We start from the raw sequence: 27301 nt of genomic DNA on the forward strand, positions 1-27301 counted from the left end.
TAGGTGGGCCCCAACTAGCCATGTTTATGTGGGACCAAGGCGCGTCCTAACTGGGTTTGCCCATGCAGGCTTTAACTGGGTTCTACCTGGGCCCTAGGTGTACCCTAACCAACCACAGTGCAGTGCCCATCGCTCCAATTGTTGTGACGTCAGGGCTGTCAATACTGCACATTGGTGGAGGAGGAGGGGCCGCAGGGCGACCGCACACATCGCTGAACCAATGGTAGCCCACGGAGGTTTCCTCTGTGGATTTACAATCTGCCCCTCTATGCCACATATCATCCGCACTACAGGGTCTTCACTGACCGAGCCACGGCCCCACTGACCCTCATGACGCTACGCCACTTAAACGTGCGGCAGCATGCGCTGGGTTGCCAGGTTTGCACAGCCTGCGCCAGAAACAAGCAACCACCTTCATGAAAAAAAAAAAAACACCGAAATGGTCCGCAATGTTCCAGGGGTGTCCCCGCGCGTCCCAACACTCCACAGGGGGTCAGTGGACCATCAGGGGGTCCGCGGACCCCCTGTGGACCCCCTGAAAAATAAGAAATATTATTTCTTCAAATTTTTTCCTTTTTCAAAAAAACTTTTCCACAGTTTCACTCCGGCGATTTGGGTCCCCCTATATACACACGCCTGGGCCCCGTGCGCGGCTGGGGTTGAGGGGGGCGTAGCCCCCCGAAACTCTAGTATATATATATATATCATTATATTAGAATGAAAATTAGAGAATTTTAAACTTTCAGAGAATATTTAATCTATGAAAATAATCAATTGGCAAATTAATATTTTTTGTTTGTTTTTGTTTTATTGATACAAAACATACAAACAAGAATAAAGTGAAATACCCTTCTGCTGTTCTTCTGACATTCATTAACTGTGCAGTACAATAAATTGCAATGCCATAGGCTACAGTACACTCATGTAAAATACAGTCACCAGAGGTCTGGAGTTATTACCCAAAAAATATTTTAGTTTTTATAGACTTTAGTTTAGGAAAAAGAAAAAAGAAAGGCATTGAAATGAAAAAGAACAAGAGGAGTACCGAGGGCAAAAATAAATTAAATTCAAACAGAAAAAATAAGAAGGCCAAAAATCATCATATACTTGCTATATAATGAAATATCCACACATTTAAAGGTCAAATCTGCATGAGAAGACAGCTAAAATAAATCCCTGTGACCTCTCATCAAAAACCTTCAGTCCAAATCAGGCCTCTAGACTGGACATTGAATATTAAATATAGAATACCCAAATATATTCAAAGCACTTATTAATAGAACAGGTACAACAAAAGGCACAATGAGGGAATATTGTCAAGATAACAGTGCATGGAAATCCAGAGTGTTGTACAAATACAAGAAAAATATCCAAGTACCATACATACAGTGAAAATATACTGCATAGTGAAACCTGAAACAAAACAAAACAAAAAAGAAAGCATATGTTTCCTTTCATAGAGCAAAATGCTGTACATTTCAAAAGAGGGAATCTGGACAAAGGCAGCTTTGCTTGCTGAATCGTTAATAATGAAAACATCTAAATGGGGCAAGACGGAGCACACATTTCAACACGACCCATTTGAATTCTGGTAATTCCTTTTCCTTTGGTGGATGCACAATGTGTGCCAGAGCGTAACGGGAAATCCACTCGTGTTCGTCTGACTGCTCTCCGACGACCTGTATATTTACATGTTCATGGATGTGGATTGGTGCATCTCTGTGCAACAACAGCCTTGTGCAAGATTGTGTTCAGATTCAGAACAATGCAATACTGAGTATCTCTCTGCCTGCAGTACTGTACATTATTGCCATGAAAATGTGTGTGTGTTTGAGAGAGAGGGAAAGGAGATAATGAGAGAAGTGCATGTCTAGGGCTGTCATGATCATGACATTTTACCTGATGATTAATTGTCATACAAATAATTGCGATTAATGACTTAATTGTGTTTTTGGCATTGAACATTGGAACATAATACATTTAAAATACATTTCTGTTTGCCTTTTAGTTTCTTAGTTTTTTAACAAACATTGCACAGGGCAGATATGACAAATAACTCAGATATGAAAAGAAATGACTGGCAATGACTGGTACCAATAGATACACTTTTTGTTACCACCACACTCAGACTCCTCTGGTGCAATATCCTCTTCAACCAATATCATATTACAAAAGTAATGGGTCGCACTCAGAATGGCAAGAGTGAGTTAACTTTATTATTGTCATTTCTTCTCCATGTCTTTAGGCTACAAAGGACAAACGTTCCGGCTATCCAGACTTCGTCACTTTTGTGATATGATAATGACTGGTACCAATAATAAAATCAATAAATAATATACTATGGGCAATAGGCAGGGCAGGATTTTCATGGATACCATGAAGTCCATGGCTGCCATAGCCCCTCAGTTTGCCCTTATGCCCTTCAAAAAATGATATGCCATGAGGCTACAGTGGCCTTGATGCCCTCTCTGCACTACCCCAAGATCCCAGCTAATTTCACAGTTTTCTCCTTTGCTGCTTTCCTGTCAATATGCTTTTTAGACACCAGTGTCTTGTTGAGATTCTGAATTCTGAAATAGAAAGCTGTATTTCGTTATTTCACTGATAGTTATACTATGTATTTAAAATGAAATCAGCCTTAACCTTTAAATTCAGGCCTTTGTGACTTCAAAAAAAAATACAAAACCAAAGGCTAAGCCCCTAAAACGATGAAATTCCAGGCCTGGCAATAGGCCATATTTAATCATTTTATACTGTAAAGTTTACTGCAGTTTACTTTTTTAAAAAAAGTGCAAATAGCCAAACTACAAGGTCACAACGTGTCCCATTGCGAAGTGTTGTGAGCTTGTAAATAAGCTATCTAAACTATTTTTGAAAATGTATGAACATTTTTCAACAGATGAATTCATACAGATGAATGGAAATGATTCTGACGATAATGCAAAATAATAATTGTGATTATCTCAAATAATTTAAATCAGCCGATTATGTAATATTTGTGACAGGCCTATGCATGTCCATCTGTGTCCTGTTATGAACACATTATGAATTGAACGCCACAGTGCTGTAATATAAATACTTTATGTGCCTAGGTGTGTTAATGTAACGAAATCTCATGGCTGTTGCTGGTACTGGCTCTCTGTGGCGGTGTAGAAATCTTCCAGAACACTCTGCAGGTATTCAAAAGTGGGACGTTCCTCGGGTTTGTTCTTCCAGCATTCCAGCATGATGTTGTAGAGCTCCTGAGCACAGCAATCCAGCCGCTGCATGCGGTACCCTTTCTCCAGCGCACGTATCACTTCTGGGTTGGTCATCCCTGGACAGAGGAACACATTACTGAGTAAGTGGATGTTCGTTACAAGTTGTGGAAGTTAAAATAACTCTTGGGTTTGTAACCAGAGATTGACATTACTTTTAGTTGGCAAACAAAAAGTGATTCTGGGGGAATTCTGCCCTAACAGTACAGTGGATGAAGATTGACACAGAGGGGGCAGAGATGAGACGTCACAGGAGGACCAGATTTGGAATCAAAAGCAACACATCAAGATTTAAATTATAATACATAACACACATAGAAAACATACAATAACACAATATCATTGATTTTCAAAAGTACTGTCGTTGTGTGATAAGTTCACAGCTGTGAGCATCTTGTATTTTGTTGCTTTTCAAAATAGTAAAAAATGCCTAAAAGGTTTAGGCATAAGGGGTAAGATAGGGCCAAATGACTTTTCAACTTTATGCTGATGTGATATTGAACTGAGCATTTCCTGACCTGGGTATGGCGTGCGTCCATAGCTGATAATCTCAGTCAGCAGGATGCCAAAGGACCACACGTCAGATTTAATGCTGAAGGAGCCATAGTTGATGGCCTCAGGGGCTGTCCACTTGATGGGGAACTTGGCTCCTGTTTATGTGTGGGAAATGAGTTACATCAATAACAATTTTGCATAATAATAATAATAATAATAATAATAATAATACTGCATCACACTACAATACACTGTCACATCTGATATATCACATGTGATGGTGGCTTTTTGATTGATTGAATACTTTATTAGTCAGAAATGTAAACAGCACGTAGTACAGTAAGATATTAAAGGTAGGGTAAGTGATTTGCGTTGGTTAAAATAATTGTTAAATAGCTCTATATTCTGATAGTACTCATTGCTATAGAGTGTTTGTTCAGTATTAGGAGTCTCCTTGTCTCTCCACCTCTTTATTAAACAGAAAATGCATTTTCGTTTCAGTTTCAGTTTCATTTCCAATTTTATCCAACGAGGACAGAGAACTCAATCAGGATACAGATTAAACAAGTGAAATTGGAAGTGATGACACTGAGAAATGAGCAGGCAAAATAGGAACTGGAACACTATACAAATTAAGCTTAAAAATGGGTACTTTCTCCTGATTGGCTGAGATTTTGACACCTACCGAAAAATGTATTTTCTGTTTATTAAAGAGCTGGAGAGACAGGGAGACATCTGTTACTGAAAAAAACACTCTATAGCAATGATTACTATCAGAATATAGTATTTTAACCTTTTAACAAGATACTTTTTGTTTTAACCAAAAAGTATCACTTACCCTACCTTTAAGGCTAAATGGATCAAACCTTGGCAACACAAAAGATCCTGGGCTGGGGACTTGTTTCCATTGTGGCAAGATTCAATTTGAAACCACTCACTCACTCACTCACTCACTCACTCACTCACTCACTCACTCACTCACTCACTCACTCACTCACTTTCACTAAGGCTCAAGTTTCACTAAGACAACAGTAAATTCTATGTCATCACTATTGTAGCTAGAATCCGCCCCGCATCTCTCATTCATTCTTTCTTGTTCAGCTCTCAGGGATCAGTTCTCCATCGACACAATGCATGGTAACAACAAAGCACTGTTATGTAACAGTGTATATCAGGTGTATCTCTCCCCCAAACATATCCAGCTGTAGCAGAAACTTGCCAATTCCATTGCATCCCATACATAGATAGGATAATAGTGTTGGGACAAAACAATCTAAATGCAAGCAAGGAGAGGCACTGCTGACTGTAAAATAAACAGCAAGAAATGCGGCAAGATATACGTAAACCTGTTGCTGTGTTGACTTGCTGTAGATCCCCATATAACCCATGTATTTTTGCATTGGCACTGAATTGCGTATTTTGTTAGCCTAGCTGTCCGTTATCGTAATGTCATACACTGTGAAGGAGTACATTTAGAATGCAAACAAGCATGCAGACAGAATGGTAGGCAATGTTAGCAGCTGAACCTTATAAATAAACGAATCTCCAGTATGCATGAATAGTGCTATAGTCTCACCTTCCCTGGCAGTGTATTCATTGTCCTCAATGATTCTGGCAAGGCCAAAGTCAGCGATTTTGCAGACTAAAGCCTTGTTGACCAGAATATTGGCAGCTCTCAGGTCTCTGTGGATATAATTCCTCTGCTCAATGTAGGCCATACCCTCAGCAGTCTAGGAGAAAAGAGTCATCATCAATAGAATTGGCAATAGGCAACACAATCATTCATATACATGTATATTGTAACAGTCGCTCTGTTTCATTCACTGTCTGTCGCAAAAGGATTCTCTTCTAACTATTTTCTCAACACAGAAACAAATTAAATCAAAAACTATTCCAGTTTTTCTCTTTTCGCTTGGATGCATTTCCTGAAACTCTAACCTCATTCCCAAAACCCGAAGTACGATCCCACAAAAAGTAAAATAATTTCTCATAACACTATACCAAGTACAAAAGTCTGTCTCTACAACAGTGTCACAAAATGTATGGCACCTTCTGATCTTGCAATGTCTCTCCTCTCTCTCAATGACTCTCCCCTCTCTGACCTTGGTTTCCTGACTCTATACAGAAAATACTGAAACCTTAGTGTACTAAAGTCTACTAAATACTAAAATCCTGAATGTTAATTTAAGCCTATGTAAAAAATGGACCTGCAATGTACTGTAGAATGCATGACAGCACATCCTGTACTGTATGGAGTGTGAGTGTGTTGCTTGGTTTGACCTACGCAGAAACAGTTTAAAACTTTCAAAGGGAATGAATCGTGGCCCGGCCATTTTTTCTCCATCAGATGTTTCCCTTTCATGATTTCATATGAGTGAGTTCACATCACTGCTACAGTCACTAACGCTAACCAATATGCTCCTTAATAGCGAGCAGTGGTTACTCAATTGACTATGAGTCAGTCATGTTTAAACATTACTTGAAGTTCTCTTTCACTTCATCCATCTTCGTCTCTCTCTCACACAAGCACACGCGCACACGCACGAATGCGCGCACGCACGCACGCACGCACGCACACACACAGGATTATCAAGACCAATCTGTCTGTGCCTATCTAACATCATCTGAATAATTTAACATACATTATATCAGGCTAGATATAAATCAGAACAGGCTGAGCCACGTGCTTTCTTCCTCTTCCCTTGTCTTTGTGTGGCTTTTGAAAACACCCTTTTGTTGATCTTCAACTAAAACTCCAACTTCAGTATGTTACCATATGCCTACCATGCCTTTGTTCAGTGGTTCTCCATTGAGGTCAGTTCCAAAAATGTAATAAGCAGCACTGCTTTATTACACTTGGGCTTTGCCATGACATTTGTGCAACATCTCACTAAACCCACTTGTAGCTCCTAATTCACTGGTTTAGACAGACCGCTCTTGTTCACTCTCCTATTTTAATATCTAATTGAAGACCTCCTGGCATGTGAGTTAAGGATGCAAATACACAATAGCCACAGGCCTGAGGTCATTGAAATGTAACAGAGCTCTCTACTGTACAAAACACCATGTGAGACACAGTGCCAACAACAGTTTCTTTAATCCTTAGAATTACAGAAACCATTGCTGCAAATTCCTCTAAAGCCAACAGTGAGTAAATTAATCCACGCTCACCCAAACACTCTTGCTCTTACAAAACAGGCCACTGAATTCAAGAGCTGTGATTTGAATATTGAAATACATCCCACAATAGGGAAGAAATGCGCTGGCAGGGAACAAAAGCTCTGCCGACACTAAACACACGGCAACCAAATCAGAGACAGACAGTGCACACCGAACAGAAACAGGAAATATATAAGCAACCTGCCATTGTTTGGAGTGAATGAGCAGGTAATAGTCCAGGGGCCAAGCCAGATTTTGGTACCACCTAAGGTGGCCGTACATTTTTGGTATTTTTGTATTCCTACATGTCTCTAGTTTATATTTTGGTATGATACATCTTCCAATTCAGTAGCTTAATGACAGTAATCACTCTAAACCGGCTAATGTATCCGGTAGGAGACACAAAGTAGAATCTTTGTGTCTCCTACCGGAAATACACCCGGGCATCAAATTATTGCGACAAAAAACAAAATATATCCATGTATTCAAGGCTTCATGGGGTGTGCAATTGATAGAAAATAAATCATTTTTTGGGTGAACTCCTCCTTTACATTTCCCAGGGGGACTCTCTACCCATTCAGCTATGACCACACTAGACCGAAGGAGGGTCAACTTTTACAAGCTTATGGAAAGCAGTCTTTTTGCAAACACCAAAAATCTGAGAAGTTATCAATTGCACACCCCATGAAGCCTTGAATGCATGGATATATTTTGTTTTTTTGTCGCAATAATTTGATGCCCTGGTGTATTTCTGGTAGGAGACACAAAGATTCTACTTTGTGTCTCCTACCGGATACATTAGCCGGTAGGTAGTGATAACTGCCATTAAGCTACTGAATTGGAAGATGTATCATACCAAAATATAAACTAGAGACATGTAGGAATACAAAAATACAAAAACTTTACGGCCACCTCAGGTGGTACCAATTTGTGAAAATATCAGTGTTGGCCCCTGGACTATAATAGTAGAGGACGTGAGACTGGCAGAAGCTCACCTGGGCAGAGAAGTCGATAAGCTTGGGCAGCTGGACGCGGTTGCCCTCGTCACTCTTTAGGAAGTCCAGTAAACTACCTGTAATTAAATTACACTAATGAACAGTATTACATACCAATCTTTCTCTGGGATAAATGCATGTTGTGCCTGTATATAGGGCGGTCACGATCATGACATTTTACAATGGACGATTAATTGTCATACAAATAATTCATACAATTGGCATTGAACATTGGAACACATAAATACAAATTTAATTTCTGTTTTTTCTTTTAGGCTCGAATCGAATACCAATCACTATGGCTAAAACAAAAAATGGCCATATTAAATCAATTCATATTTAGAATTAGTTTGACTAGAGGAAATAGCAGATGTACCAGCTCACAAAGAAGCGACACAATGCGATGCAGTGTGAGCTTGTAGATCAGCTATTTCATCTATTTTTGAAAAATGTCCGAAAGTGTATGAAACACACACACACACACACACACACACACACACACACACACACACACACACACACACACACACACACACACACACACACACACACACACACACACACACACACACAGACACACACACACACACACACACACACACACAGACCTTTCTGCATGAACTCTGTGATGATGTAGATGGGCTCCTCCTTGGTGACCACAGCGTTGAGGCGGACCAGCTTGTCGTGCTGCAGAGTCTTCATCAGGTTGGCCTCGGCCAGGAAGGCCTCCACGGACATAGTGCCAGGTTTCATGGTTTTCACCGCCACCTTGGTGTGCTTATTGTACGTAGCTGAGAAAGGGAAAATATTCACATGGTGGCCATTTTTCTCTTAAGTCATACTCAGGGGGGGGGGGGGGGTAAATAGTTATGACCACTTTCAACCTGGTGTTTAATAATATAGAACATCTGTAGGAGTAGCAGCAAAAAGTATGTTTTGAAAACACAAAATGACGGCCTATATGGAGTTGTGGTTCAAGAGTTAAAGGCCAAAACAACAAGTGGCCTGTTATATCGGCACCATGACGTACATTCTAAAAATGTTGGCGGTTCTTCCTTGGCCTACTGGGAGTGTGCATGCAAAGTCTGGAACGACCCCCAGCCTGGCAGACTGAGATAATAAGTTGCTGGTAAAACGTAGCGAAGTGCATTTAGTGGTGCAGTGCACACATGGGTTTGAAGTTTCACTGATGTGACCCCTACAACGATTAATTCTAGCAATGCAATGTGCTAAGACCAGACAGGACGGTAATGTGGCAGATTGGAGCGAACTGGGACTGGTACTTTAGTTCTATAAAATGAAGTTGAATAATCATGAATGTGATTTAATTTCTAGATGACTTTGACCTAAATAACTTACATTTGTTAGTGCAAAATGCATTTGACTCACCCAACCAAACTTCGCCAAACTGCCCCGCGCCCAGCCTCTTGTCCAGTTTGAGTGACTCTCTCGGGATCTCCCAGGCATCTTTCTCCCAGGGTTTCTGCGGCTTGAGGCTGATGCAGGGATTTGTTAGGCTCTGGCAGAGACCATCTGACTGCTCTGAAGCAGGTGGACAAAGATAACAATCACATCATTTATTTGTTTTTTTATCAATTATTTGTATTTGAGGTCAAAGTATCGACACTGTTTTGTCATTCATGCCATAAAAATGTATTTACAAAAAGAATATCCCATTTTTGTGTACGTGTAAAGCACGCTGGCCTGCATTTCATGACATGAAACTGAAACTGAACTGAGTTCAATGCAAATCCAATTGATATTCAGCCGGTAGAACGCTGTGGAGTCCCATTTGGCCAGCAGAGGGGGCTGTGTATCAGTCTAAGCAGCACATTTTGGGCTTACATGACTGACTGGTGATGAGTTGCTCTCTTTACCATTCCTTCCTGTGTAGGAAACACCTACTTCCTCCCTAGTCTGTACACCCATTGTATAGTGGTGTCTGGGGAAAAGGGCATATACTCTAATATTCAATGTGGCTCAAACTATATAGGAACAGCACCCTGTGTAAAAAAGAAAAATGACTGAATGCTGCCAAAAATTATCTGATTTGCAGCCCAACTTAACTCTCTAACTTTCTATAACTGCCAGAATAATAGCCTAATACAGCTAAAGGCCCAGATTGCCTGCGATTTTTCAATTTTCTTACCTTACCTAGTACACTAAGGGCTCAAAGTGTTTGCAAAGTCAATTGACTTATGCTGAAGCTAATGTTTGTAATTGTCACACACTTAGGGTGTCTACACACTGCCAGATATTTGAAGTGGTCGGGGAGTCATCAGATCGTTAAGCATTTCACACTACACACGCGACATTTTCTTGAAATCAGCTGTCATATATCGTTGTGGTTTTCACACTATTACGATTGATCGCCGACAAGGGATCACACATTGCAAGATGTTTCACCACGATGCGATCCACTCCCGACCTAATACATATATTTGTTTTTATTCCAATTCATTTTAACCGACGTCTCACGAAAAAGGTACACGGCTCCCGTGATATATGCACGAGACCAAGACAGGATGCTAATGACTGAATGACTGAAAATATGTTGTGCCATAGACCCCATGCAAGATTTGTGTGGATTTTGAAAACATTACACAATTTTCACATTTTTTCCAAGATATTTCTTTGAAAATAGCCGATCTACGAGCTCACAAACGAGCTTGTAGATCAGCTATTTTCAAATATCTAATGTATTACTATATAGGTTTAGTGCTTGTGTGGCCTAGTCGCTTCTTTTGAGCTTGTTTTTTTTTTATCTGGCAACACTGGTCAGACGCGTTTCCTCGGCGAGGAACGGCCGATTTTGCGTCAGATCAGGGGTTTTTTTCGGCAAGGTACAAAAAAGGTCCCCGACAGCCAAATCGGGTCAAATATCTTACAGCAGGGTTCCCCAATTAGTTTTCCCCAAGGGCCAAATTCTGTCTCGGGTGCCAAGCTGAGGGCCGGTGCCCTCGCGCCCGCGCGCCCAAATTAATTTAGTTTTTGCGGTTTTGGGCGGGTTTTGGGCGAAACTTTCGCGGTTTTGGGTGGATTTTGATTTCTGTTTTTGTCAACTTTATTTCGATTTTTTTCCCTTCTAATCTAGCTAATTTGACAGTTATTTTAGGCCTGGGGTTCTTGTGTAGTGCTTTTTAGGGGGGTCTGTTATAATTTTTACACACAATTTGTAAGTGTGTGTGAATTTCATTATTATCTTTAAAAAAAAAAAAAAAAAAAAAAATCATTTTTTTTTTTAATGCCAGGAGTCGTCGCGGGCCGCACAGTTGCCTCTCGCGGGCCGCAAATGGCCCGCGGGCCGCCTATTGGGGAACCTTGCCTTACAGTGTGTAGGGGGCCTTAAGGGACAGTGCTGTGGGATGTTTCTTTTTTACTGAAGACACTCATTCTGAATAACCAAACTAGTACATAGAGATCAGCCATTGTTCATGGAAATATCACTATTCTACTGACTGTTTTTAATTAAACTGTATGCATTTACATATATTGTTCTGCCTTGTGTAATTTACAAAAAAACAACAACTTTCAAGCGTGTATCTTGAAAAATCTGATACCATGGGGGTGGGGATACAGTAAAGTTTAGGCCATACATTTATTTAATTATCCATTTATTTATTACTTTTATCATTAGTGTCAATTGTGCAGCAAAAATGTATGCTAAAATGGATTGCTGTGCACACTAGAAGTGATTATGCCCACTGAAAAAAGTAGGTATATGGCGTGTACCTTCTTGGACGTATGTATATCCTCCACTACACCACTGTACATACCCAAGCTTCATGTCTTTGAGCAGGGCCTTTTTATGAGTCTACTCATAAAAAGGAGTCTACTCATAAAAAGGAGGTGTGGTTCAATTGTGACCGGATGTGTTAGGTCCTTATTTCTTAAGACTTGTAGATATTGAGCAAATGAGGAATTTCCACTTCTTTTGAAAATGTATTTTGAGCTGCCTCCTTTAATTTATTTTCCTCTCTCTATTTGATGTGTGTGTGTGTGTGTGTGTGTGTGTGTGTGTGTGTGTGTGTGTGTGTGTGTGTGTGTGTGTGTGTGTGTGTGTGTGTGTGTGTGTGTGTGTGTGTGCATGCATGCGTGCGTGCGCATGTGTGTGTGCGCTTGCAGGGGCCTAACAGATGAAAGTGTAGCTGTTGAAGAGACGATAATGAAAATGTTGAAGATGTTGTTCTTTTCTCATGTCTGAATCAAAAATCTATGGATACATATTGCAGATGACATCATTAAGTATATTTATGAGGTATCCACAGAAAACTAACCAGGGAAAAATGTGGTATCTCATGCGAGAAATGGGGGTAGGACTGATTACGGCTTTAAAGTTGATGGTAACAGACTCTACAGCAGCTAGAGTCCTGCACTGATGGAACTCACTCTTGTAATGGCCGACCAGTTCCTGCAGGGAGGTGAAGGTGATACGAGGGGAGATGTAGAAGCCTCCGTTGTCCAACGTACGGATCTTATAATGCTTGACTGTTTCTGCGCTCTGGACATCAGTGTCCCTCACCGACAGGGAGTAACTGCCTGTGGACGGACGGAGAGGATAGTTACTACAGGGATCAAAGAAGGTTACTGTTTATTTCCACCTGGGCCTGTGGTTATCATTGTGTCAAAACACACAGTGTAAATACGAATTATAGACAGACGCCCCTGATTCACAAATGGGGCTTTATGTTTTCATTTCTTCAGGTCGATGCACTCATAGTCAGTGCTGACACGTTGATGTGCTGATGTGTTGTCTCACCTGCAGTGGTCTCACTGTCTCTGATCATGAAGGAACCCAATTTGTTTCCAGAGGCCAGTAGCTGCCTCTCAGCATCCTTCCTGCTTACTCCCTTAAAGAACCACCTGAACCACAGCAAACGGGCATCAATCAATCAATCAATCAATCAATCAATCAATCAATCAATCAATCAATCAATCAATCAATATTGTACACAATCATATCTAGTTAATTATTCATTAACCAACCAACCAATAACACCAAGCTTTTTGCCCTGAGAGTGATGTGCACAGGACACATACAGAACAGTCATATAGTGAGTACTACTTACTCCTCTGTCTCCAAAGTGTCTTTGGCCACATAATTACTGGGGATGAAGCCCTCCTGACTTGTACTTATTAACATAGCCTTCCACCACTCCCCTGATCTGCATAGACAGAGAGAGAGAGAGGGGGGGGTGGGGGGGTACATTAAAAGTTGAAATATGGAGATATAAGGTTTCTGCCAGACCGCAATGATATGTTTGATAAATGGAAATTCCATTAAACACTAAAATGGAAAATGTGTGGCACTCACTCCTGTAAGATTTTGAGTTTGTCTCCCTTCTTGAAGCCCAGGTCTCCATCGTGCAGGGCCTCATAGTCGTACAGTGCGATCGCAATGAAATCTCCTGCGGGTTGGGACGATGGGACACATGAAAAAGAGTCATATGTGTAACACAACTGATTTCCGGTTGTACTTAATGACAATAGCAGTGGGGGTGGCCCTTTATGTGCTCAGGCGTGTGGTGAGGCAGTATGTGGTTGGGGTGGGAAATAATATGGTTTGAAGCCCACGCACCCCTTCCTCTCTCTGTGTCATATCCACAGCCTAAACAACACTAACGGACGATACACTTTAGACGTCATCTGATTCACTGATGTGACGGTGCTGGGGGTTACGTGTATTACTTAAGATCAAATGGAAACTGTAGTGACTGATTTCTGTATCGACATAATGTATGTACTAATGTAAGTACTTGCTCAGGGGAGGGTGAGTCGATAAATACAAAAGCTTTGCGAGGACATATGAAACACATTCTCTCTGGTACAGTAGCTCAACTGGCAAAGACATCGACAACCAAGATGTAACGTTACTTGTTTTGGCTCCAAACTGTGTACTATTGAAATAAAACAGAGATGCTGTGAAATGTATTTTTGCTTACCATCATTAGGTACTGTAGGTGGGGTAGACTGGGTCCTGCTCTGTAAAGAGAACAAAAAAGGGCAGAGGAAATATGAGGATAGGGAGAGTAGCTGAAATCGAAGCTAAATTCTAAAAAACAAAGAAACATTGCATTTTAAAAACAGCCAAAAGCCAAAAACAGCCAAAAGTATTTGGCATGTTATGCCAAATACAGTACTTATACTCATATTTGGTCTTGGGGAGTAGCTACTCAAAATCAAAGTACTCGGTCATGAAAATGTTAAAGTAAGCAAACTATATATATATATGATGAAAAAAAGGAATAGATCCCCTCATACCTGCAACCTATAAAAAAATAATAACCTAGCTGCAACAGAGAAGGAGTGCATGTGTCCTGAATGTTTTAATAACACCGGTTGCATTGGCTGTAGCGTGGCACTCCTCGGAGGGATGATCGCGAGCCCATTCATACTGTAGGATCTGCAGTCGGCGAGAGGGCCAAATATCAAACATGCTAGAAATCTAGATCCTCTCGGGAACGTCTCGCCGATGGCTTTTATCGGGGGTGGATTTTCTCTGAGTGCCTTTCACACCGCGCGAGCACCATCTCGGGCGAGAAACGGTCGATCTTGCGTCAGATCTGTGATTATGTCGGGGAAGACGAAAAAGCTCCCCGACAACCAAATCGGGTCAAAAATCTTACAGTGTGTAGGGGGGCTTAGTACTTTAGTTATCAAAACACTAAACCAGTTTCCTACTTACAGTACATGTATGTCATGAATAAACTTGATTCCTATTTTGAATGTGAAGAGACACAAATTGGAAAGAGGAAGCATTTTCCTATGACATCCGCTTACTCTACTGGTTTCACTTAGGGATCTGAATTTTGAATGAAGTCATTATACTGTACATCATCAGGACACAGTTGCACCAACTAGACTTTAGTATGCCTAGTCTGAATGCTAATGTAGCAGAGTAGCTCAAAGCCCAAAAGCCTAATATCTCCCCTGGTCAAGAGGAGATTCCCTCTTGACCTAGTGGTAGATGTTTGGTTTCGCACTAGGTTTGCATATGGGGTGTTACACTTAGTTTTGTTAAAACCAGTCTTTAGAACAGACGTTACACAAGTGGTTCTCAAACTTTTTAATTTTAAGAACCCCATAGGATAGGAAAGGATGTCCTGTTTACACCACATGATGCACAAAGCAACAGTGTTAACAGAATATAACACTTCTGCAGTTATGTTATTAAATGCATGGGAGAAGGTGAGTCCAGAATTAAATAAAGTGCTATATCAAAACATCACCATTTCTGTAGGCGGGCGGAGCTTGTCGTTCCAACATGGGTGCAAGCTACTGAAATCAACCATGATAGTATAGCTAAAACAGACACATTTTGAATTAGAAAACCAAGTTACGACCAAGCTAAATACCAGGCCTAAGCCTCGTAGGTGCAACCAACCTGAGCCAACATTGAATGAAAAAAATAAGTCTCTTTAATTCATTTTTTAGTATACCTAACCCTGTCGGAAGCTCTCACGGTACACTTTGAGATCTAAGTTGTAGAAATAATGTCTTGAATATTAAAGTACATTCAAGAGTCATGAGACATTTACAGATTCTTTAGCTAAAGACCAAATGCATAATTCTGTTTCTCCACAGCAGCAACAAAATGTTTGAATGAAAATGAAAAGGACACAACGCTGCGTGCAGAACAGAGAGTGGGTTCAGACAGAAACACAGCCTTTAAAAATAGAAGCATATAAAAATCCTCTGTATGTCTGCACAACAAAGGGAGACAGGCCTTATATCAGCTTTTACTGTTGCCATTTTGATCACGAGTCCCCTTTTGTGCCCTCTTTGGTTCTGCTTCTGTGTCACTTCCTCTTTTGCCTCACAGAGAGTGAGAAACAGACAGTCACTAATGTCAGCACACAGGAAGCAGTGACCAGCGGAGAGACACTTAAAACAATGCAGCAATTACAGGACGGCTCTTTCACCCACGGCACAGATCAGAGTCTGGTTATGCAAAGTAACCACAAGTGCACAGGGGACACAGTCATACTGTACACATCTCAACATTTAGGGAAGCCAGCTCCTGCTGGTACCGTCATGCTGGTATTGTCATGTCTGTACCAACATATTGGTACTGTCATGTTTGTACCCTCATATTGTTACTGTTATGTCGGTACTGTCATGCTCTTTGTGTGTCTTTTCTTTATTTTCCCCTTCATTCCTTTCTTCCTTTCTCTCTTCCTTCCTTTATCCTAGTCTTCCTTCTTTCTGTCACACTCGATTCATTATTTTTCTTTATTTCTTTCTCTTTGCATCATTTCTTTCTTTGTATTTCTGGATTCCTACCATACTTTCCCACTAATTTTTTTCTTTCTGCACATGAGTACCGTGGTCATTCTCCCAGACTTCATCGACCTCACTTACAGCTTTGGTTGCAGAGTTCCCAGTCGTGGGGTCTTTGACGTAGTGGGGGGTCTGAGCACGGTTCTGGGACTCCTCCAAGGCCAACCCTTTGCTGACGGGCTCCTGGTTGTCCTTGGAGCCCACGCACCCCATGGTGAGTTCTGTAGGCAGACAGAGGACATGATGAGAGGGGGTGTTTGTGTTTGCTGTTGTTGTCCCTATATGTTTTTGTAATATTTGTGTTTACTGTTCTCACTTTTTACGTGTTCTGTTGTGAAGCTCTTGAGAAATATGATTCAGCAAAGTGCTTTTATATAAAGTTTTACGTGATCCACAAGGATCAGTTATCTGTTGCTGTAACAGCATTTTGTCAGGTGACTAGTTCTGGACGGAGAACATGTGAAAACAGTATTTCACAATACAGTAAATACATCCTTGTTGTAGGGCCAGAAATATGTGTCACTCACTAGAGATGCTTCTATCATTTCTGACCTACACAACTTGACAGTGACTTCAGGATTTTGTTCTGAATAGATATTCATCTTTTGTAAAAAAAAAATTTAAGGAACTACATATACAGCAAATATATAGAATAGTATGTTTGTGTTTTTATTGCCTTTTTATAGCCTCTGTCCACATGATCTTCTTACTTCATTGTCTTTATTATACCCTATGTGATTCAACCACTAAGTCGCCTAAAGTGCAAAGGCAGCCAAATAAGACATGTTTTTATTCTTACATCTGAGAATAGCTACTGTTAGGCCACATCTCTTCCTGTCTGCTGGTCACACAACAGAGTCTGGAAGTGAAGCTGAACGAAGTGTCTTTTTTCTTGTGTCGACTCACAGTAAAACACATTCTCATACAGACACAAACCCTACTATTCATGTGTGTCTATGGAGCACTTTGTTGTTTCTCATGGCTGTACTGTGTGGTGTGTGCATGCATGTGTACGTCTGTATTAGTGTTTGTGTATGTCTATGTGTGTGTTCATGTGTGCAGTCAGTCATATGGAGCAAGGGATGAAACATTGACGAGATGGAAATCAGGCATAGATTGATAGGGTAAGAACAGAGGGAGTGTGTTGGGAGCGATAGAGGCCAGTTTATATGGCTCATTATGGTTGACATAAACGGATGAGAGCAGGAAAGAGACTGAAAGAAGCAGAAAAAGAGAGAGTGAGAAATGGACAGAAAGATAGGCTGTTGTATAACTCTCCACTGTTCACCTCAGTTGGCTCGGATTATTGCACATTCACTGATGGAAGGAAACATTGCTTATCAGTTTTTTCATCAATTAATGCCAAACAATGCGTACTGATAATACTGGGCATAAGCTAGCAGGTAACTTTACTAAGATCTGCACGTGAACTCAATCTTGTTTCATTTTTTGAGATTTGCCTTTTATACCACATCCCCACTATACAGTTTTTTTGTAAAAAAATGTTTTACCCCTTCTGGGGCATAGGCCGTCAACAAGAGTTCTCCAAACATCTCAATCCTGAGCCAACATCTCCAGCTGTCCCCAAGTGTGGCCCATTTCCGTGGCCGTCCTCTCTTTCTTTTCCCTTGGGGGTTCTTGTGTTGTTTGAGTATGGTTTACTGAGAGGATGGCCTATCCATCTCCAAGGTCGTTGGAGGATCTCTTCCTCTGCTGGTTTTTGGTTGGTGCGTTGCCACAATTATTTTTTGCTGATGGTGTTAGGCCAGCGGATCTGGAGGATTCGTTGCAGACAGGAGTTCATGAATGACTGAATTTTGTTTGTGGTGTTTACAGTCCATGTCTCAGCACCATAGAGTAGGACTGACTTCACATTGGTGTTAAAGATCCTGATCTTTGTTGTGATGGCCAGGTCTTTTTCGCTCCAGATGCTTTTTAGTTGGAGGTAAGCTACCCTGGGCAAGCCAAATCTGACTCTCACATCAGCATCTGTTCCACAATGCTTGTTGACAATGCTGCCAAGGTATGTGAACTCATCAACCTCCTCCAGCGCTTCGCCTTCCAGCATGATGGATGACGTGCTGGCAGAGTTGACTGTCAGGACTTTGCTCTTCCGTCTGTGGATGCTAAGACCAAGGCGAGCCGAGTTGGCTGCGATGGTGCTGGTCTTTTCCTGTATCTGCTGCTGGGTGTAAGAGAGAAGGGCCAAGTCCATCTGCAAAATCCAGATCATTAAGCTGCGTCCACATTGTCCACTGTATGAGAGGAGAGGGGATGGGTGAGGAGGAGAGGAGGGGGAGAGGAGGACCACTCAAGGGGAAAAAATATCTAGATGTGAGGGCCGCTAAGCGGCCCAAACCTAGTCTCTTCAATTGTCTCTGTGTCTGTCTTCAGTGCCTCTGCCAGGATGCTGTCTGGTCCTCCTGCCTTGCTATTTCTAAGCTTTTTTAGGCCTATACTGTAGCTTTCCGGATCTCCTCCTTTGTTGGTGCACTGCAGTCTATTGGCAGATCCCTGTCTGCTTGTTGGATGTGTGGTGGTGGTGGGTCTTGTGGGGCTGGTATCCTACTATAATTCTAGTAACCTGACGGTGGATGGGGTCTTGGGACTCCGATCAAACTGCGCATGCGTCGTTGCCAGGTTTCGCGAGAGAAACAAGCAGCGAGGTCTATGAAAACGAGGCCAAACCAAACGAACCCTATAACACCAACATTGGCCCAAATGCGCTTACAATCGGCGGACATGGCAACACCGACGCCGACGCTACACCATAGACCCCGCCCCCATTCTCTGACTGCATTCAGTGGAAACACAGCAGAGCAGACTGTGTGCGAGAAAAGTCTGCTCTGCTCTGCTGTGCTTGGTGTGACACCATGCACATACGCACACGCGCACTTTTAGATCCAGTACTATTTTAAAAGTCTGCGTATGGGGGACTCGCGTATCCGCGCGCCTGGTGTAGCCGCTATCATTGATAATCACTTGGATCTAAACAAACGCGCTGGACGATCTCTGTGTGTGTGTACGCCATTCTCCGTGCTGTGTGTGTGGGTGGGGGGGAGATGAATCTGATCGCACCACAATTGCAACTTGGGTCCGCGGCCGTGTATGCGTGGACACGCACGTGCGCATGCACGTTAGGGAGCCACGTGTCACAATGTACTTTATTTGTACTTTATACACACACACGCGACGCCCGTGTGTGTGTGTTCGCGACGGGAGGATGTACCGTGGTGTGTGTGTGTGTGTGTGTGTGTGTGTCTGTGTTTGTGCGCGCTCCCGACGGGGAACGGCTCCGCCTGTTATATGCGCGGGTGTTTGTGTTCTGTGCCTCCACGACGGGATGTGCGTGTGTGTGTACACACGAATACACCATTGGTTCTCAAAGTGGGGTCCAGGGACCCCCAGGGGTCCCTGAGGGAGTTCCAGGGGGTCCCCAGCTAAATGATAGATTAGGCACCAAATGGACCCACCGGCTACACGAGGCGCGCGGATACGTGCATCCCCCATACGCAGACTTTTAAAATAGGACTGGATCTAAAAGTGAGCGTGTGTGCGTCAAAAACTCTGCTGTGTTTCGTGTGTGTGTGTGTGTGTGTGTGTGTGTGTGTGTGTTTGCGACGACGGGGGGGACGGGGGGGGGAGTAGCATCGTGCCTCCGTGGTGTGTGTGTGTGTGGCTGGGGGGGAGATGATCGCCCGTGTGTGTTCGCGACAGGCCACGGGCCGCATGGATGTACCGTGGTGTGTGTGTGTGTGTGTGTGTGTGTGTTTGTTTTTGTGCGCGCTCGCGACGGCTGACGGCTCCGCCTGTTATGCGCGGGTGTGTTCTGTGCCTCCACGACGGGATGTGCATCCGTTTGTGTGTACACACGACTGACTACACCAGTGGTTCTCAAACTTTTGCATGTCAAGGACCCCCAAATTGACACTTATTAGCCCGCGGACCCCCATTTGAAAAGATAAGCCAGGGACCCCAATAAGAGAAGGTTTATACGGCTTTCTAGCAGTGATTCTCAACCATTTTAATGTCAAGTACCCCCAGTTTGACATGTATTAGGCTACGGACCCCCATTTAATGGCATTTATACCTGGGGCCCGAATTTGTATTATAAAATCAATGTTAATTTAACTCTGAGAGTGTGCAAATGGACACGTTAGGGTCCATTTGGTTCCATTTGTACACTCTCAGAGTTACAGAACCATAAGGGTGCATTTGGTTCCTATCCATCATTTAGCTGGGGACCCCCTGGAACTGCCTCAAGTACCCCTGGGGGTCCCCGTACCCCACTTTCAGAACCAATGGACTACACAGTACAAACTCACTTTCGATCCCTGATAAACTCTCTGTTCTCAGCGCATAAGCCAAACTACACACTTTAGGTGCTCATATTCCCCAACGGGTATGGTCTAGTGTTTAGTAGTTCTTTGAAATGTTCCATCCATCTTCTCTTCTGTCCTTCCTTACCAATTATCGTCTTTCCCTCTTTGTCCTTATGGTCTTTCCTGACAGCTTTTTGGTGGTGGCATACAGGTCCTTCAGATTCCAGTGTCTAGCTGCTTCTTCAGCTTCTAAAGCAAGGGTCTATGTAGTTTATCTTGTCTGTTTTGATGCTTTCTTCACCCTCTTATTTACTTCCCTGTACTGTGTTTGAGCATTCACTTTCTCTGCTGTTGTGCGGCTGTTGTTTAGAGCTGCCTTCTTTTCCGTCCTCTCCTTAACCCTCTTTTGTCTTTCTGTGGGCCCACTGCTACTTTGCAGGTTGTGGTTACGGCTTCCTTTACAGCCTTTAAAGGGATAGTTCACCCCCCAAAAAAAAAAAATATATCGATTAGTCACCCCATGGAGACTTAAATTCATGGATATTTCTTAGTTTTTGTCGCATTCCTAAGCCAATAATTTGATGACCAGCGGACCGGTAGGCAGCAGTTCCGGTAGGAGACACAAAGGAGACTCTTTGTGTCTCCTACCGGAACCGCTGACGGTCATCAAATTATTAGCTTAAAAACTAAAAAGAATTATAAAAATATCCATGAATTCAAGTCTCCATGGGGTGAAATAAGTCATTTTGGGGGTGAACTATCCCTTTAATGTGTCACAAAGTTTAAAACATATGTGAAAAAAGTATTAGTGGAGATACAAAACGGTAGCCTATTGGAAGTGTGCACAAAAATGACGCTGATCAGTGCAGTGACTTGCAAACACACAGACAACCCTCTTAATATTAAGGTAGGGTAAGTGATATTTTTTGCTTAAAACAAAAAGTATTTTGTTAAAAGGTTAAAATACTATATTTTGATACTAATCATTGCTATAGAGTGTTTGTTCAGTAACAGGAGTCTCCCCGTCTCTCCAGCTCTTTAATAAACAGAAAATACAGCTTAATTTGTATAGTGTTCCAGTTCCAATTTTGCATGCTCATTTCTTAGTGTCATCACTTCCAATTTCACTTGTTTAATCTGTATCCTGATTGAGTTCTCTGTCCTGGTTGGATAAAATTGGAAATGAAACTGAAGCTGAAACGAAAATGCATTTTCTGTTTAATAAAGAGGTGGAGAGACAAGGAGACTCCTAATACTGAACAAACACTCTATAGCAATGAGTACTATCAGAATATAGAGCTATTTAACAATTATTTTAACCAACGCAAATCACTTACCCTACCTTTAAACAACCCCATAAAAATAGCCTTTTTCCCGGATATGACCGTGTCTCTGTTGTTTTTGTCATGGCACATGAGCTGGGCCATGGAAAATTAGACCAGAAACAAATTGTTCCTTGTCCAGGAATTGAACCTGGGCCCTCTCACATTATGAGTGAACTTGGGTGACTGAATAAACAGGTTAACCCCACACAAACAAGGGATGCAGCTTATTCCTTTGACAAGAACGAGGTTTGACCCTCTGACAGAGTCTGTTAAAAGCAATACAGGATAGATAATAATAATTGTAACTGTAACTGCACACTAGCGTGTCATGCACTGGGAGTCAATTCATGCATGAACAGCTCACGCTAAGGATACAGAAGACAGGCTCCTCCTCTGGGACACCCGAGTGAAAGGCAACATCAATTTCCTATAACATTATTGTCATTCCAGTTTGCTACTAACTTTCACTAAAGTGAATTTAAACGCTGTGTCACTGATACAGAATGTAGTAGGACAAAATGTCTCACTTGTATAGCACACAGGAAGTTTCTGTGTTCTCGCGGTGACCTGATATAAATAATGGTGTAAACCTTCACTTCCTGATTCTCTTGGGCCATAGAGGACCCTTGTTCCTCTTTGACCAGAATATCAAGAGGGTTGAGTTTCTTTTGTTTTATTTATCTTTTTTTTAAATGCAGTGGTCATCATTTTACATTCACAATCATGCATTTGCAATGAGGTCATTGGTTATAAATATCTAACATCGATTTCTGACATGCTGGTGGCAAACACTCAGACCACCCGATAATAAACAAGAAAGAAAATGACTTGAAGTCATATTCTACCAGGTGCTCTGTGTGTGTGTGTGTGTGTGTGTGTGTGTGTGTGTTTGTTTTCATAGACCTGATTACTTGTTTTTCGGATTGCTTGTTTCTCTCGCCAAACCTGGCAACAGAATTTGCGACGCTAAACGCTAATAATGTTTTTTATATAAGTGATGGCAACATTTTTAGACACCACACAGGTCTTCCCAACAATAGCGAAGATGGAAGTCAGTGTGAACATGGCCAAATAATAACTTAATAGCCAAACTAGGTCTAATGAAGCACGCTAGCATTTAGGCTAACTGTCCTGCCTGAGGTTGCAATACAACTTGCACTGTCTGCAACTGTTGCAGTGTGAATGAGGGGAGCGGAGAGCGGAGCGCTGTTAATGGGGGGGCGGGCCGTCTCCCCATTCGTGTGGCCATTGGCTTAAAGGAGTGAAGGACAGCCAGGACAGCCAATGACGCAAATGTGTCGAAAATGTGTCGAATGCAAATCTGTAATATGTCGACTTCTACTCTGCCTCTTCATAGACTCAGGCGCTCTTCGAGCACCTGGTAAAAAGCAGAACAAAATTGACACCTGAAGTCAAATCACACATGATGAGTTTGTCTCTGTGTTGCAGAACTGCATTAACCTTAACGCCAACTTAATTATCCACTTAGACCCTATATACTTCGTTGACTGGGATCCCCCAGGGTTCTATACTTCCTTCCATTTTTCTTTCTACACCAAATCTTATCGCCAAAAATAACAAATTTACAAGCTCACAATGTGTTGCCCCTTTTGCAGAATGTTCACCTATTATGACATGCCTAGATAGGGATTCTAGGATCCATGTGGTTAAGCTCCTGTAATGGCCAAATGGAACACTATGACCAACTTGAGGTAAATTAAACCTTTAAAACTCATTAAGGCTTATAATTTGTAATCCAAAATAGTAGTTCTGTTTCTCCTGACTGTCCCTAGGGTTTTGTATAGAGGTGAGTGAGTCTTCATGAATTATTTAATTAAATTATTGTACTGCGTGTATCTGTGTAACTATGTGCTGCAGGGGACTGGGCCAGGTGTCTCTAATAGAAAAGGACATCAAGGTCAAAAAACAGTTTATATAAGGATTAAGTGAAAATTCATAACAAATACAAATGTTCTGATGATTAGCTTGTTCAGATGGGGCATCCTTTTCACTTTAGGAGCCAAATGTCTTTGGTTTAATTGTCACTGACTTAATTATTGGGGTTCTAAAAATAACCTTGATGAATTGCTTTACTTCCCAGGTAACTTACAGTATCTATAACTAAACTAAACAAGTAAAACAAATAATTGCCATTTACATCCATGTCTGTCCAGACTAATAGTAGGCTACATGCAGTGAATGAAGAAATTTAATGAACGTGTTTTGTGAGGTCACAGTAATCTTGTCCTTTGACCTCTGATCACCTACTTCTATTCAGTTTATCCTTAAGTACATGTGGACATTTGTGCCAAATATCATGAAATTCCTCAACGTAATTCCTGAAATATTGCGACATACAGTATTGTGTCTACGTACGTACATATACATACGGACGGATATACAGAACTGTCATGATACAACTAGAGCTGCATAAGTTTACCAACAAGATATTAATGAAATATACATTTCACCAACAGTATAAGCCATAATTATATTAGTAAAAGCCAAAGATTTCTGTTTTGTCTTCATCTTTCACCACACAATTCAAGAAACCATGGGAAGGAAGGGGGCAGTTTGTTTTTGGAACGGCATTTACTTTGTGGAAGACGCAAGCGTTGACTCTTACCAGACCATTACCATCAGGTAATGCACTAGTCTATTTCAACCTGTTGCACGGTGTTTCTTTCTGTGTGTGTATGTGTGTGTGAGCAGGGGGGGCGACACACACACACACACACACACACACACACACACACACACACACACACACACACACACACACACACACACACACACACACACACACACACACACACACACACACACACACACATACAGCCAGCCTCAGGCTAGAAGCCACTTTGCATTGTGGAAACTTACAGAACACAGTAAAATCCTCAGTGTTAATGTAACTCTGAGAGTGTACAAATGTCCTGTATAAGGGTCCTTTTGGTTACATTACACTTAAATGAACACATACTATTTGACTATGTGCAGCTTATCAAAAGATCAGGTGGGGGGAGGCTGTCTGGGTTGTGGGGCTTCTCCGACTAGCATACAGATGGAATCATTATTGCATACAACATTGCATTATCCTGCTATGTCATCCTGCATTATGTCTTGTGCTGTCCCCTTGCACTGAGTGTCTGCTCTGTATCAATGTGTCTATGTAGTGAGTAATGTGGTTGTGGACAGTAAATACAACTTTGCATATTCGTAGTTCTTGATTAATTAATTGATGCTGTATGCTGCTGAACCACCAGGAGGCATTCCTCAGACTCAGACTGTATTTCCTGTATTTATTTATTTATTTTGCGTACAGTAGTCTAAATAACCCCACATCTTGAGTTATAATATTCAATAATATTTGGGAGAAAATGGCTGCAGTGACCAGCGAAGTCCTTCCTTGTGCAGAATTATGCAGGATAGTTACAGTACATGATAACATAAGATCATTTTACAGTGGCTGTGCCTGTGGCAAACTCATACTCACTTTTACACAATAGAGTCCCATTATGCTCATTTTTGAGCCAACATTTTAGGCTACATGTCTTCAGTTGTGCCAACAAAATAACAAACACGCCGACATTAATCTAAGTTAATCTTAATTATTTTCGTTACAGTAGGCTATTAAAGTGAATCTACAACACAATAAAAAATTACTGTAGGCGCAGGGGGCTGCACACCATAGAGAACAGAAACTCGTCTAGAGGACTGATAGGGCATCTAAAAATAGCTTTGAAAAAAATACAAGTTGATGCAAAAATGGAAAACTCCAGGCTAAATTAAGCTGGGAAAATGTTTTTCTTTCATTTTGGAAAGTCATCATTTTAGCCATGATGCCATGAAAAATAAAAGCTGCTCAAATTGTCGCCCAATTAAGCCTTTAGGAAAATAAGATCCAGATTTTTCTCTTGTAATTGGATAAAAAAAAAGAACAGTTGCATGAGAAAATAGCCTACAGTGCTCTTATCAAGTGTCAAACACTTCCTCTTTTATTCATTTACATCCACATCTGCGTCCTTTGTTGTAAATAGCCTATAATAAAAATGTGACACATGCTATAGGACATAGTTCACTTTAATAGCCCTGAACTAGGCTATTTCTAATGACAAACACTGACAAATACACTTATAGCTTATAACATCATCCCTATCCTTCAGACTATAGCCTACTCTCTCCATTGGTCAAACACATAGACTAAAAGGAAAGAATAATAGCTGTCAACCACTTAAACCCCACAGAAAATAGCAGATCGAGCTTTCCCCACAATAACAGAAAACAGAAAATACACTAGTATGGAGCCCTGAGGGACTCCGCTCATCCATATGGGGTTTATAAAGTGGTTAAACTTACCTGGTATCAGCCGGACCCTATGTCCAGTTATGAATGAATGTTATTGAGCAGCAGTAGGCTGTTGGTTCTGTTCTCCTGTGTTCTGTTATGCCGGCTCCATCCTGTCCTGTGGGCTGATTGTCATCTATTGTCAGTGATGTGTGTGGACAGCGGACGGACTCGGACCGACGGTTTGAACTATGAACACGCTGCACGACAGCAGCACTGACTAGTAACTGTACTTCTTGAATCCGCGAGGCAACACTGACTCGCATCCGAGTCAGTGTTGCCAGACTCTGCGAGAGAAACAAGCAACCGCTCTAGCACTTGCCCCTGTAAAAAGTCAAAGCCTACACGCCCCAGCCCTATTTTTTTTGTATTACTGGCCTACTCGTGTATATGATGATGGTTTTTCATAGTAGGCTATTGTATATCTGTCTGTCATTTAGATGTTTCGATGAATAGGCTCTATTCACAGCAGCCGTATTACGAAGACATTCCCAGGTGTTACCAATGATACTAATGAAGGCTCTGTTCCATTTAGTGTAGCACAGTGGTTTCCACGACCCCCATAACTCTGAGAGTGTACAAATGGAAGGGTCCATTTGGTTCCATTTGTACATTCTCAGAGAGTTACACACCTGTAAGGGGCCATTTGGAAGCCCATGAGGGTCCCTGGACCCCAACTGTAGACCCACAGAGTGTTTCCACTAGGCCACTTTATCGGTTTTTGTTTAAAAGCCTAAATAAGCAAGTACACTTTAGAAACAATCCCCCAAAAACCGAACCAGCAACTACCAATATTTACAAGCGATTTCACAGAAAAACAAGCCCAATGTCGCTTATAATAAGCCGACCTGGCAACGCTGGTCCTCCTCGCTCGCATCCGAGTGCGAGATGAGAAAAGTGAAAGCAGAACGAGACACACTCACACATTAATCACACCTGACACCGCCCGCCGGCCGGCCGTGCAGGGGGGTGGGGGTGCGGGTGGGGTTGGACCCTATGGGTGGGGTGACGTCATGACGTTCAGTGACGTCATGACGTTCACTGTCAGTTTTGGTGTAGCTCCAAATAGTATAGGCTACATATGTAACCAAATGGACTCCTCGGAATTGAATTATCTATAAGCA

The 27301-nt window shown here is 41.8% G+C and overlaps 1 protein-coding gene across 2 annotated transcripts; it reads right to left on the minus strand.

Moving 5' to 3' along the window:
- Nucleotides 1-2790: 2790 nt before the first annotated feature.
- On the minus strand, nucleotides 2791-26397 carry hck (HCK proto-oncogene, Src family tyrosine kinase). 2 transcript variants are annotated; one of them, XM_084068224.1, is made up of 13 exons: nucleotides 26190-26397; nucleotides 16268-16407; nucleotides 13849-13888; nucleotides 13221-13314; nucleotides 12976-13071; nucleotides 12666-12769; nucleotides 12296-12445; nucleotides 9296-9448; nucleotides 8515-8697; nucleotides 7907-7983; nucleotides 5329-5482; nucleotides 3776-3907; nucleotides 2791-3316 (listed from the first exon to the last, which is right to left on the minus strand). In XM_084068224.1, exons 2-13 carry the CDS (start codon nucleotides 16397-16399, stop codon nucleotides 3114-3116), a joined length of 1518 nt encoding a protein of 505 aa, XP_083924350.1. In that variant the 5' UTR covers nucleotides 16400-16407; nucleotides 26190-26397; the 3' UTR covers nucleotides 2791-3113. The 2 variants fall into 2 exon arrangements, with proteins under 2 accessions (XP_083924350.1, XP_083924349.1); XM_084068223.1 differs by having other exon boundaries at nucleotides 13221-13320.
- Between the last annotated feature and the right edge of the window lie 904 nt (nucleotides 26398-27301).

The sequence above is a fragment of the Gymnoscopelus microlampas genome (assembly GCF_963454915.1).
Source record: "Gymnoscopelus microlampas genome assembly, chromosome: 10".
Taxonomy (NCBI): domain Eukaryota; kingdom Metazoa; phylum Chordata; class Actinopteri; order Myctophiformes; family Myctophidae; genus Gymnoscopelus; species Gymnoscopelus microlampas.